This window comes from Martes martes (assembly GCF_963455335.1).
Source record: "Martes martes genome assembly, chromosome: 6".
NCBI lineage: Eukaryota > Metazoa > Chordata > Mammalia > Carnivora > Mustelidae > Martes > Martes martes.
In genome coordinates this window covers 77585134-77599978 of record NC_137893.1, presented here as the reverse complement: position 1 = coordinate 77599978, position 14845 = coordinate 77585134, and the positions used below count along the sequence as shown (strand labels likewise).

At 36.2% G+C, this 14845-nt stretch overlaps 1 protein-coding gene across 2 annotated transcripts in view; it reads right to left on the bottom strand.

Annotated features, from left to right (window-relative positions):
- SERINC1 (serine incorporator 1) overlaps positions 1–14845 on the bottom strand; it is a 38226-nt gene that overhangs the window by 4798 nt on the left and 18583 nt on the right. For both annotated transcript variants that reach the window (XM_080807256.1, XM_080807255.1), the window contains exons 2-7: positions 14577–14738; positions 11548–11717; positions 3659–3738; positions 3298–3435; positions 1438–1607; positions 1241–1331 (exon numbers count right to left, since the gene is read on the bottom strand). In XM_080807256.1, the coding sequence (XP_080663382.1) occupies positions 1241–1331; positions 1438–1607; positions 3298–3435; positions 3659–3738; positions 11548–11717; positions 14577–14738 (811 nt within the window). The remainder of the gene's footprint in view (positions 1–1240; positions 1332–1437; positions 1608–3297; positions 3436–3658; positions 3739–11547; positions 11718–14576; positions 14739–14845) is intronic.

Here is a 14845-nt window from a genome sequence, read left to right as displayed (position 1 = left end):
TTTATAAACTTGAAATCAGATTCAGATAACATTTTGTAATTTTAAGTAAAAGGCACCATTTTCTTCCTTTTCAAAATCAGTAACTAATTTCTTGCTCATCTGTTTCACCCCAAATGATTTATATTGGCTTCTTAATCTCATGGAATGCAATATAACTGGCCTATAAAGAGATTCATTAGAAAGCCCAATTATATTCACTTGCAAGGTACTCACAGACAAAAATAGTATCTTAATTAGTTAAAAACAAACAAACAAAACTATACTCCTTAGGAATGAATCAAGGAGCATTTTAATAGCTTTTCTAATATATATATACACGCACACACCCACTATATAGATACACACACACACAACCATAAATATGACTGTACAAATTAGGTATATTTGTTATAATTTTCATATGATTATAATTTGTTAGTGAAAGAAGCAAAGTGAAAAAAATACACAGCAGTACATCAAATATGAAAATGCTATTATTTCCATACTGTTTTCCTCTAGAAGCTTATTTTTCTTTTTTAAAGATTTATTTACTTATTTTAGAATGAGAAAGTAAGAGCAAGAGAGCATTGGGTGGCAGGGGTCTGAGGGAGAGAAAGACTCTCAAGAAGACACCCTCCTGAGTGACCCAGAGATTGATCTCAGGATCCATGAGATCAAGGACCTGAGCCAAAAATCAAGAGTCAGATGCTTAACCCACTAAGCCACCTAGGCGCCCCAGAGGCTAATTTTTTAAATAGCTTACTTTCACAAAATAATCATCTATGAAAAAAAAAAAGTTGTAAAATTCATTAAAAAGAAATAAAGGGCACCTGGGTGGCACAGTCGGTTAACCGGCTGTTCGGCTCAGGTCATGATCCCACGTTCCTGGGATTGAGCCCCACATCGGGCTCCCTGCTTGGTGGAGAGCCTGTTTCTCCCTCTCCCTCTGCCTGCCGCTCTGCCTACTCACTCTCTCTCCCTGTCAAATAAATACAATCTTTAAAAAAAAAAAAAAAGACACTTCTCTTGGGGCATCTGGGTGGCTTAGTGGGTAAAAGCCTCTGCCTTTGGCTCAGGTCATGATCCCAGGGTCCTGGGATCAAGCCCCGCATCGGGTTCTCTGCTCAGCAGGGAGCCTACTCCCCCCCAACACCCCTCTGTCTGCCTCTCTGCCTACCTGTAATCTCTGGCAAATAAATATATAAAATCTTAAAAAAAAAAAAAAAAAAAAAAGAAAGAAACCCAAGCAAACAAAACATACCAGGTTCATTGGTCATAGCAGACCATGTCAAATACATTGTGTAGACTGTGATTACTGAAGACTGTAACAAACCAGATCTTGGCTGTGATTCCTACAAAGAAAAATTAAGACAAATAAATATTCTGACATCATTCAAGATTTAGGGGAAACTTAGAAAAATGGAAGCTTCATAAAAACTAATGATATAAAGATCATACTTGGATTTTTGGCAGTATAGACATTACAGAAGCACCAAGGCAGAGGAGCATGTTGACACTGATGAATGCTTTATTTTCTGAACAACTGGCTGGATGAGTATAATAAACAAAGAACAGGACGATAGCAACTAAAGACAGCAGGTAATTCAGAGCTGTAGCTGATAACAATGCTGTGAAAGAAATATAATTGGACAATTAGAATGTTATCACGAATATTAGGAATTAGGCATAGGGCTCATTTTAAAAACAATCATTCAAAACGTATTTTAAGCAACTAACACAGTCTGCATTATGCAGGCTATAAAAGAAGAGAAGAATATTTCTGAACTTTATCACAGTGATTTTATAGTCCTCACACATAGCTCACTATAGTATTTTCAAGGACAGTAAGGTAACATTAAAAATTTCATTAACAGTAATAGCTCCATTACAAACACATTCGCACACAGTGGCCTTAATTTTCAAAATACAGAAAAATAAAAACAAAATTACTTAATGCTAAATATGCTTTCCTGTACTGATTATTTTTTATTTAAAAAAAAATTTTTTTAAGTAGTCTCCATGCCTAATGTGGATCCCAATTCAGAACTTGAACTCACAACCCTGAGATCAAGTCCAATGTGTAACTGAATGAGCCACTCAGGCAACCCTTAACTAATTATCTTTAAAAAAAATTTTTATTATGTAACAGTAAGCCATTATTATTTAATAACACAACCCAAGTTTCTTCTATGTAAGTTAAAACACACAGTGTGTTTTTGTGCTAATGCGTCCTTAATATACAGGTGTTTATGCAGATGTGCCTGCCGGGATCCACCCAACAAATATTTACTGAATGCGGGCAAAGTTCTAAGCACTGGGGATACAGCAGGAAACAAAACAAACTCTTGCATTAGGTTTGCATTAAAGAATGACGTGTTCTATAAAAGTGAATTTTCCAAATGACTGAAGCTTATTTCTTTGGATACTAAACTCTCTTTATTTTAACCACTGAGATCAAATAAACTAGTTGTGAGAGAAGTATCAGGCTACAGATAAGAATGAATATAGCTTTCAATCTGATTTAAAATATTTAGTGGAAACTCTTACCATTGCACATAAAAATTTATATTTATGGCTTCTTTTGAAAGAAATCAAAAAATCCAAGCAATACTGAGCCCACATTTCCACAAGGCAACTACTGTATGAAACTGAGCAGCAGTTATGCACGTTAAATAAAATACGGTCATCACAGTTCTGTTTGCACAAGGATTGCCTATGCACTTTAACCTGAGTCTCTTCCCTCCTTTTCATCATCTGGGGCAAGCAAATAAATTCTTATCCCTGTTCTGCAGTATAACCATTAGACTCAAGCTCATCATTACAAATAAAACAGCCATAGTACTTTAAGAACCCCATTACGTGTTACACAAAAAGGCATCTTTCCACTTATATAAAAAGAAATGTTCTAGAGTTGCTTTTTATATTTTTTCTGCATGCTGATGTTTATGAATTATGCCACTGTTTATTTCTAGCAGTCCTAGTCCCTTTAGTATTTTTAACCTGCTGTAAAACAGGAAATTAGGCTGTAAAAAGTACATACTGTCAGCCATAGGACACAGCCTTTGCAACATCTATTTTAGCCATTCAAGGTACTCTGGATTATTTTCTGGCTCTTAGGTATATTCTAATCAATTACCTAAAAACTATTTCAACAAGTAAAGTTGTTGACACAATATGATAAGATGCCACTCACAAACTTTTGAAGTAAACACCGCTTCACAAAAACATCATAAAAATCTTGACTTCCCTATAGTCTACATATATGCTCTCACCTTCAAAGTTCACCTGTCTTGAAGATGCTCCGAGAAAAAAGCTTACCTGCATACCAACATCTTGAGTTCCCTTCTTCCATTTTTTCAACCCATGATTCATTCCATGAATGGGCAAAATCAATAAGTAAGACTAGCTGTATGAGGATGAAGCAAAAGGCACCTGCCATGCCTACATAAAACCACACTGAAAGAAAAAAAAAATACAAATCAGTGGCTGGTTCACTTTTTATTATTTCACCTTCGTAATCATAATACACAAAAGGAACTATTTTACACAAATGCCTTGATTTTGCCAACAGGAGGAAAAAAGGAAAAGAAAAAAAAAGTAGTGTTACAGTTCCAAGAAATAGTTATGTCAGTTTCTTTATAAAATATAAACATCACACAATTATGAAAAGATTTATTACCAGTTGTAAAAGTTCCTTCTGGAATGAAGAAAGCCCCAATAATAATCGCAATTGCTGCAGCAAATTTAAAGAACCAAAATCTGAAAGAAATAGAAATACAGTTTACTAATACAGGTTCACTCAATAGTTTCATGTAAATAGTTTCATACATGAAATCTTTTTTTTTTTAAAGATTTTATTTACTTATTTGACAGACAGAGATCACAAGTAGGCAGAGAGGCAGGCAGAGAGAGAGAGGAAGGGAAGCAGGCTCCGTGCTGAGCAGGGAGCCCGATGCGGGGCTCAATCCCAGGACCCTGGGATCATGACCTGAGCTGAAGGCAGAGGCTTTAACCCACTGAGCCACCTAGGTGCCCCCATACATGAAATCTTTTAAGAGCTTCTGAAAAAAGTTTATGTGACTGTTTAGGACCGTTTTAAGAAAGATTGATTTATAATTAATTCACTATGAAAAAATGAGAATATCAGTTCTATATTCACAGGTTTATTTTAAATAATGAATGGGTATAATGCTAAGTGAAATTTAAGGAAGAAAACAAATGAACAAAGAAAAAAAGACCAAAAAAACCCAGACTTTACATACAGAGAACAAATGAGTGGATGCCAGAGGGGAGGTGGGTGAAAGAGATAAAGGGATTAAGAGTACACTTATCCTGATGAATACTAAGAAATATATAGAACTGTTGAATTATTATATTGTATACCTGAAACTAATGTTAACACTGTATATTAACTTTACATGAATAAGAAAGTAAAAATAATATGTGAAAGTATAAGGTGCACTGTACAAATGAACAGGTTTTATAAATACATGATAAATGCTCCATCCAAAATTCTGATAATAAAAAAAAAAAAACACCAGCTTTTAGGACATCAGCATCTTGATGGCAAAGTCCCTATTTTTTGGTTCCCTTGTTCTTAACAACCAATTAGGCTTCCAAGCATTAACAGAAGGGTCTCTGCGCAGCAGGGTGTGAGATCAAGAAACATTTGCCAAGAGACCCAGGGAAATCGTCTCCAGCACCTGTGTATTTGGTCATAGGCAGACAGACTCTGGTATGGGCTGCAGAACTAATAAACATCCCTAACCCCTCCCACCTTTTCCCAGTTGGGGAAAACCTAGACTGCCGATGTACGCAAATCCCCATGAATGAGAGACAATTTATAAAAGTCTAGCTCTCCTGAGGGAAGATTCCAGCATGGCCTGTGTGTGTGTCGGGGAGATGAGTTTCAGTGCAAGAGAGGGGAAGAGGAACTTTGTCAGCACCGTCTCTACGCCGTGGCAAGAGAGTATGGACACTACCTGGCAGCAACCTCTCCCCTGGGGCAAAACGAGAGCTGTGAGTGATAGCTACCTCAACTCTGTGGGACAATTCTAAAGAAACCCATTTCTCTCCAGAAGCACCCAGTTTATGGAGGCGGGACCTCCATGACTAAGGGGGAACAGGAAATGGGGAAAGCAGCAGCAAAGAACATCAAAAAGCATTAAAGGAACACAGTTTCTGCCAATTACATTCAGGATTTAAGCAGGAAATATGTTCACAAGTCTCTGGGAGATCCTCAGCCAAGGATATTTCTGCTGGCTGTGTGGGACTCCAAACACCTGGAGTACTAAACCCACACCTCCCACTCTGCCGCCAGCTCTCTGTGTGTGCTCCCAAGTGTGGCAGAAAGAGCCAATCCAGAAATGAGAGTGCTCTGAGAAAAACACCACCATCTGTAGGGAAGGGAGAAACCACAAACTTCAGCCGTAGTGCCACCTTCTGGAAAACAAACAAAAAAGGACTGCCAGTAGCCAGTAAAGTGAGTTTTAAGAACCTGAGAAGTCATAGAAGCTTAAGACTTCTTCCACAAAAGGGAGCAAGAAGTGTGCAGCCAGTATATAAACACAAGGTCACAGAGAACCCCAGATACATAACAGGATCAAGAGTACACCCCATCTGAAGGCAACCAGTAGAGACCTGAGTTATCCGCTACCTCAAGCAACAACACAAAACTACAGGGAACAAGAAAACACTCCCATCAACAGAAGATAATAATCCAAAAACTGAGCGCAAAGGCACAGAATCTTGCAAACTAGTGAATAAAGAATAATAGCTGCTTTAAGGAAACTCAATGAGCTACCAGAAAACACAAAAAGACAAAATCAGGAAAAAAAAAATACATGAACAAAACGAGAACTTTAGCAAAGCCAGAAACCATAAAAAAAGAACCAACATCTGGATCCAAAGAATATAATGAAAGAAATGAAAAATGCAAGAGAGCACTTGCAGCAGGGTACATCAAATGTCCAACAGAATCAGCAACCCAGAGAACACAAATTTTGAAATACCCACGTAAGAGTGAACAGAGGAAAAAAGAATGAAAAAGAGTGAAGCAAGCCATTTGATCTATGGTATCTAAATATTAGAGTAATTAGTGTTCCAGAGGAGAGGAAAGAAAGAAGGGGGTTGAAGTTTATTTAAAGAAGTAATGGAGAATTTCCCAAGCTTGGGAAGTATTATACACCTGAATTCATAAATCTAATAAATTTATTACTGCTATTATCTCAATGCAAAAGACCCTCTCCAAAACACAAACTGTCAAAGATGGAAGAAAATCCTAAAAGCAGCCAGAGAAAAAAGGATCTTAATCTACAAATGATCTCCCACTAAGCTAGCAGTGGATTTCTCAGCAGAAATTCTACAGGCCAGGAGAGAGGGAAACGACACATTCTAAGTTTTGAAAGAAAAAACTGCCAGCCAAGAATATTCCTTCTACCAGTCATGCCTCAGATATGAAAGAGAAATAAAGACTTTCCCAGATAAATAAAAGCTGAGTTCACCACTACTAGACCTATCTTGCAAAAAAAAAAAAAAAAAAAAAAAAATTGGTGACAGTACAAGCTTAAATGAAAAAAATGCTAATTAGTGATATGACAGCGTATGAACATATATAACAGACTGGTGAAGATAAACAGTAAGATTTAGGAAACTAATTCTATAATATGATATGTTAATATTTATAAAGGCTAGTAAGAACTATTAAAAAACTACACTATGTTAATACATAATATAAAAATTCTTAAATTGTGACATCAAAACTCTAAAAGGGGAGGATTAACTGGATAGAGCTTTTGTATACAATTGGAGTTAAGCTGCTATGCTAACAGCTTAAAATGGCCTGTTTTATCTAAAAGATGTTTTAGGTAAGCCCCACAGTAACCACAAAGCGAAAACCTATAGTAGGGTCACAAAAGATAAAGGGAAACAAGAAGCAAAGAACACCAATTTACAAAAGCAGGCAGAAATGGAGGAAAAAGAAACAACGGAAATACAAAACAATCAAAAAGCAATGAATAAGGTAACATTACTAAGGCCTTACATACCAATAACTATTACCCTAAATGTGTATATGACTAAATTTACCAATCAAAAGGCATGGTGTGGTTAGATGGATAAAAAACCAAGACCCAACTCTATGCTGCATAGAAGACTCACTTCAGATTTAAGAAGTCTCCCAGGCTCAAAGTGAAGGGATCGTAAAGGATATTCCATGCAATTGGAAAGCAGAAGAAGTGCGGTTAGCATACCTATATCAAACAAGAAAACTTTAAGACAAAAAAGGTAACAGGAGGGATGCCTGGGTGGCTCAAGTCAGTTAAGCGTCTGCCTTTGGCTCAGGTATTCCTGGGATCAAGCCCCGCATCGGGTGGGCTCCCTGCTCAGCCAGGAGCCTGCTTCTCCCTCTACCTGCTCTGCCTGTCGCTCTTCCTGCTTGTGAAAAAAAAAAAAGGTAACAAGACAAAGAAGGCTGTTATATAATAGTAAAGGGGCCAACTCAATTCTCCATGAAGATACAATCATAAATATACATATACCCAACATTAGAACACTTGAGTATATTAAGCAAATACTAACAGATTTTAAGGGAGAAATGGGTAACAATAACAGTAAGAGACCTCAATACCCCACACTTTCAGCAATGGATAAATCCTCCAGAAAGAAAATCAACAAGGAAATGCTGGACTTGAACGATACGTTAGGTCAAATGGACTGAACACATTTAAAGAACAACCCATCCAACAGCAACAAAATACACATGCTTCTCAAGTGCATACGGAGCATTCTCTAGTATGAACAGATCACATAACAGGACCCCAGAAAGTCTTTTTAAATTTAAGAAGACTGAAATCATACCATGTTTTTTTTTTTTTCCAATGACAACAGAATGAAACTAGAAAGGAAACCTGGAAAATTTCCAAGCACGTGGAAACTAAACAACACACTTCTGCAAAATCAAGAGATCAAAGAAGAAATCAAAAGAGAAATTATCTCTAAACAAATGAAAATAGAAACAACATAATAAATAAAACATACAGAACACTGCAAAAGCAGTTCTGAATGGGTGAAGATATTCGCAAATGACTTATCAGATAAAGGGCTAGTATCCAAAACCTATAAAGAACTTTTCAAACTCAACACCCAAAGAACAAGTAATCCAATCAAGAAAGGGGCAGAGGACATGAACAGACATTTCTGCAAAGAAGGCATCCAGATGGTCAACAGACACATGAAAAAGTGCTCAATATCACTCGGCACCAGGGAAATACTAATCAAAACCACAATGAGATACCACCTCACACCAGTCAGAATGGCTAAAATTAACAAGTCAGGAGACGATAGAGAGGATACAGAAAAAGGGGAACCTTCCTACATTGTTGGTGGGAATGCAAGCTGGTGCAGCCACTCTGGAAAACAGTATGAAGGTTCCTCAAAAAGTTGAAAACAGAGCTACCCTATGACCCAGCAATCACACCACTGGGTATTTACCCTAAAGATGCAAATGTTGTGATCCGAAGGGGCACGTGCACCCGAATGTTTATAGCAGCAATGTCCATAATAGCCAAACTATGGAAAGAACCTAGATGTCCATCAACAGATAAATGGATAAAGATGATGTGTATATATACACATCTTAATATATAGAATACACACACACACACACACACATATATATAAAAGATGTATATATACAACAGAATACTATGCAGCCATCAAAAGAAATAAAATCTTGCCATTTGCAACAACGTGGATAGAACTACAGGGTATTATGCTGAGTGAAGTAAGTCAATCTGAGAAAGACAATTATTATATGATCTCTCTGATATGAGGAATTTGAGAGCAGGGTAGGGGTCTGGGGGGTAGGGAAGGAAAAAATGAAACAAGATGGGATGGGGAGGGAGACAAACCATAACAGACTCTTAATCTTTATCATAAAACAAACTGAGGGTTGCTGGGGGGAGGGGGGTTATGGAGAGGGTGGCTGGGTTATGGACATTGGGGAGGGTATGGGATATGGTGAGTACTGTGAAATGTGTAAACCGGACAATTCACATACCTATACCCCTGGGGCAAATAATACACATTATAGGTCAATAAAAATAATTAGTAAAAAGATAAAAAAAATAAAGAAAATAAAAAGAAATATGCGTTAAAAAAAGTTCTGAGAGGAAGTATATAGTGAAAAATACATATATAAAGAAAACAGATCTCTAATAACCTTAACTATATACCTCAAGGACTAGAAAAAGCAAGGACAAAGTTAGCAGAAGCAGGGAAATCACAAAGATCAGAGTGGAAATAAACGTGATACAGAACAGAAAAAAATAGAAAAGATCAAAGAAACGAGTTGATATTTCAAAAAGATAAAACTGACAAACCTTTAGCTAGACTAGGAAAAAAGAGTACTCAAAATAAAAAACAGAAGAGGAGACATTACAACAGATACTATGGAAATACATTCATAAGAAACTGCTTGAAGAATTTTATGTCAACAAATTGCATAACCAGAAGATATGGATAAATTCTTAAAAACATACAACCTATCAAGACTAAATCAAGAAACAGAAAATCCATTAAAAGATGGGCAGAGGAACTCAGCTATTTTTCCAAAGACATACAAACGGCCAAAAGGTATATAAAAAGGTGCTTAGTATCACTAATCATCTGGGAAATGTAAATCAAAGCCATTATGAAATATCATCTCACATTTGTTAAAATGAAATGGCTATCAAGAAGACAAGAAGTAACAAGTGTTGACAAGGATGTGGTGAAAAGGAAACCCTTGGCACTGCTGGTGGGAATGTAAACTAGGTCAGCCACGATGAAAAACAGTATAAAGGTTCCTCAAAAAAAATTAATAAAAACTACCATATGATCTAGCAATTCCACTTCTAGTTATATACCCAAAGGAAATACAAACAGGATACCAGAAAGATACCTGCTCTCCCATGTTTACGGCAGCATTATTCACAATAGGCAAGATATGAAAACAACCCAAGTGTCTGTCAACGAATGAAGAAAGAAACTGTGGTATAGACAGATACACAATGGAATGTTACACAGCCACAAGGAAGAAGCAAACCCTCCCATTTGCAAGGACATATATTAACTGTAGGCATTGTGCTGAGATAAGCTGAAGAAAAACAAATACCATATGATATCACTCATAGGTGGAATCTAGAAAAGCCAAGCTTGTTCAAATTGAGAACAGAATGGTTAACAGAGCATGGGGTATGGGGGGGGCAGAACTGGGACAGGTCATTAAGGGGAACAAACTTGCAACCAATACATAAATCCTGGAGATCTAATGCATAGCACAGTGACTATAAACAGCAAAACTGTATTACAGACTTGAAAGCTGCTAACTGTTCTTACCACAAGAAATAAGTAATAACTGTAAGACATGACTGAGGTGTTGGCTAACCCTACAATGGTAATAACACTGCAATATACAAAAGTATGAAATCAATATTTTGTAGATGCTAAATCTACAATGTTATATGTTAATTATATCTCAATTAAAAAGAAAACACATGTAAGGAAAATGGTTAAGTGTGTTACAAGCATGCTACTTTGACTAGAGTGTTATCTCAGCGAATAGCTGTCATAGCCATTCTATGATGCACGTTGAAAAGTGTTTAAAAACACATTTAATAAATATAGTTGTAAAAGTGCAAATAACCAAATACCAGTGACTACAAGAACAAAATAAACAAATCAACCTGTCACAATATATTTTTCACTAATATTTGTATTTCTCACTTGCTCATTCTTCCTGTCTTATTTATAAATAAGCAACAGCAAATATTCAAAAAAATTTTTTTTTAATTTATGGGGCGAAAAGAACAGATAAAACTCAAAACATTCAAATTAAGTACCAGAAGTGATGCTCTTCATTAAGGAAGATAAGTAAAAGGGACCCTAAAGTTTTTTCCTAGATTGTCTAGTACAACCTTTTAGAAAATCACCCTGCTGAGGATTAAAATTTGTCATTTTGGTCGCACTGTAGGTCTAAGTAACCAAGTTCAATTTCATGTAGTAATAATACTGATCTACCAAGAACTACGAGGAGAAGGAAAATGAGTTCCCTGTTATTAGTAACAGATATGGTAGGTCCCCTCCACCTTTTAAAATTTATTTAGAGGGAAAGAATGCACAAGCAGGACGGACAGAGGGAGAGGGAGACAGAATTGCCAGTAGACTCCACACTGAGTGTGCAGCCTGAGGCAGGGCTAAATCTCATGACCTTCAGATCATGACCTGAGCCAAAACCCAGAGTCGGGTGCTCAGTGACTGCTGCACCCAGGTGCCCCAGTAGATCCTCTTTTTATCATGAACTATAAAACATCAAGCATCAGAGATTATACCAATAAATAACCCAAGGCTACTATTTAATATCTGTATTTCTAAAATCTGATATTCTCAGTAGAGACAAAAAGATATTTTTACCTGGTCATTCATGAATAACAAATCTGAAAATTGTATAACTTACTTTATAGTTTCTTTAGACAAACTAAAATAACTGAGAAAACACTACCAAGACTTTTGTATTGTTCAAAGACATACCCATTATGCACTGCAGCTCTTGGATCACTGCTACTCTTCACTTTGATCATTAGCAGAGAGAGGAGAAGATAGAACATAGCCAAGCCAAAGCACAGACGGTACACAGCTTTATAGCCAACCAAAATATTACAAGGAACAATGCCTTTTTCATTTTCACAAAATCCCGGAATCTAGAAAAAACAAAGAGTTTATGATGTCAAGTTTTTTCAAATAAAAACAAGTTCTAGGTAATCAAATAGTTTCAGGTTTAGAAAACAGAAATATGCTTTACAGTTTCTGCTGAATATGTAAGCAAGGTAAGTCTGGAACATTTTCATCAGCTAGATATTTAACTTTCTTTTCACTTTATTTGAGCCCATGATAAACTATAAACTGATCCAAAACTGGATGTTTATTTTGACTTGCAGACTTAGTCTAAATGTCCTAAAACTTGCATTCTCCTGTGATTATTTCAATTATCTGTATAAAAGAGAAATACAATCAATAAAAGCTCAAGGAATTATAAAGTAAGTCAGCTTCTAAATACCAAGGAAAACAACAATGACTTCTTGAAGCCAATGCGACCTAAATACATTTTGAGTTTTGGTCTCTTATTCTACAGGTGTTATTTTTGATAATGAATTGATCTGGATTAAAAAATAGCTGCCACTGATTTATTTTTAACTTAGAAATCTGAAAAAGACTGGATGACCATTACTAAAGTCACACTGGAATCAGCACACACACACACACACACACACACACACACAAAGGACCTTAAATGAAATAAATGGGAGCAATCCTCAGAACCACATACACTACTCCTACATATGAGAATAAATTTCCTCTAGAAAATGTTAAAGCAAATGGATATGCCAAATATGACTGTTAATTTGTGCCTTTAAAACCAAGAACTTACAATTGTATTTAAGCTAATGGAGAGGCACTACTTCCTTTTGCTAGTTCCTACACAGTCTATAAACCCTTTCCTGGTCTCACTTAAATCTCACCTTTCCAACCCAGTTTAAGCCCTAGGGCAGTGTATACTTACCCATACTCACTTGCAACATGTACAGAACTAGACATCCTTAATTATCCCACTCCCTTGTGTGGTAGCAGGACACCACCTGGCAAATTCCCATCATTAGTCAGGTTAAGGTTAGTGAGGTTAAGCTAGTTCAGTAACAATCCCCAAATTATCAGTGGCTTAAAACAGCAAATATATAGTTTTTGTTCTTGTGCATGTACATAACTGGTTCTGATAGTCACATCAGGAGTGTTGGAGAAGCCACCATTTCAAATGATGTACATGTTGTGACAAATTGAAAAAAGGAAATCTTGTATCATTAAGTAGAAGCTGACATTTATTTCTTCAACTCACAACTCACTGATGAATAAGTATTAAAGACATGGCACTCTAGGAAATGCAAATCATTGATGACCTTCAGAAAGCAGAGAAGCAGAAACATTTGGTGATGAGAATTAACATCTACCACCTAAACTATTTAAAACCACAGTCAACTGGATCCACGACAAAACCATATGTCTTTTGCTTATAGCCAAGGACTTGAGTAACATTAGCTGGTCATCCACATTTAGTATGTACAACGCTAGTTCTTTTAAAATCATAATAATATCATTTTCCAAACTTTCACCATCTTTCCTTATCCTAAAGCCAACATCAAGCAGATACTGTGCTTTAAAATGGAGGTCAACTGCCATACTATCCTTCTCAATCTCAAATTTTCTGTTATCATTCGTCTTGTCTTGGTAGAAAGCCAACTTCTATAACTTCTCTTGATCACCTCCTCCCTCTCTCCCTCATACAGATTAAAGCTCATATCAAAATATAAATGATTAAATCTCATTCTAAAAAATCTTTTCCTTAACTCAGCTGCCCTCTGAGACCATCATCTTTGTTACAAAACTCCTCAAATCAGCAGTTTATTACTACTAGATACATTTCCTCACAGCTATTTGGGTCTCCTTCCACTTCTGATCCCAGCACTCTAAAGAAATCACTTTCTCAAAACACTAATAATATACTGGCTGTCAAATACTTTCCTCCTAAGGTCTGCACAACAGGGCATTCACTTGTTTCACCCCTTTTCATTGTTCCTTCTAAGGTTCCCTTTTCTCTACCAACCCCTTTCAATAACAGCTTTTGTAAAAGTTACAGTCTTGCTCACTTTGAATGGTCTTCTTCAGCATATGCTGCCATGGTTTCGATTTTCATCTCCATTCCCAAAACACCTCCAGCTAAGATTTCTTTTTTGTTACATACTGTGTTTTCTACTTCCTGTTAGATACACACACACACACTTTCTCAAACACATATGTAGTGCAATATTCCTAAGTCAATGTTTTATAAACAGTATTTTCCTCATTTCCTTTTATAACCTGACTCCCTGAAAAAAAATTTTTTTAAAATAAAACACATCCCCCTATCCCCCCACCCCCCACAGTTAACAGTAACAGTTTCCTGCTAGTTGCCCAGAATCAGAATCTGGGTATTATGTATGACTCTATCACTGCCAGTTTTCAAATCCAGATTCAGTTAATTCTACATTCAGAAAAGCTACTGCTGGCCCCCTATACAATTCTTGATTACACGACTAAAAGAGCCTACACATTTAACTACTTGACTTCTAATTATTAGACTAGTCTTCCTAAAGCATACATATTCTACTCAACAAGCTCTTTATCCTCATTTTACTTCCTATTTTTCAATCTCTGCATATAAAAGTTCTCATTCTTAGAATGTTGCTTTTTCCATGACACCCACTGAGTTCTGACATTTAACTGGTTAGAATTACTTATTTCTACTTATGACCACAGAACATTTTCTGTACCACCATCACAGAAGTTAAGCTTATATTAGTCTTACATTGCTTTCTTTCCTAAAAGATTATTAGGATTACTAAAACTGGAATTATAAGTTATCTTACTTTGTTCATTACAATTTCCAAAACCCAACAACTGGTTTTAAGCATACTCATTACAGGTTCAGTTAATCAATTAAAAAAAAAAAACAACAAAAAAAACCTAACCTTATTCAGTTGTTCTTCCATTCCTGGTATCAGCATTACACAAGCTACACACACTCCAACAAGAAGGAAAAGTGCATAGATCAATCTAGTTACAGTAGAGTTGTTTCCACTAGGACAGCATCGACACAGCAAACATGGGGCACTGCCACATAAACATGGTATCTGGGGAAAAGAGTATTAAAAATTAGTATGTTTTAAAATGATACACTGAAAATTTGTTTCATCTACTGAAAAAAAAAAAAAGACTGATGTTAAAGTAATTACCAAGA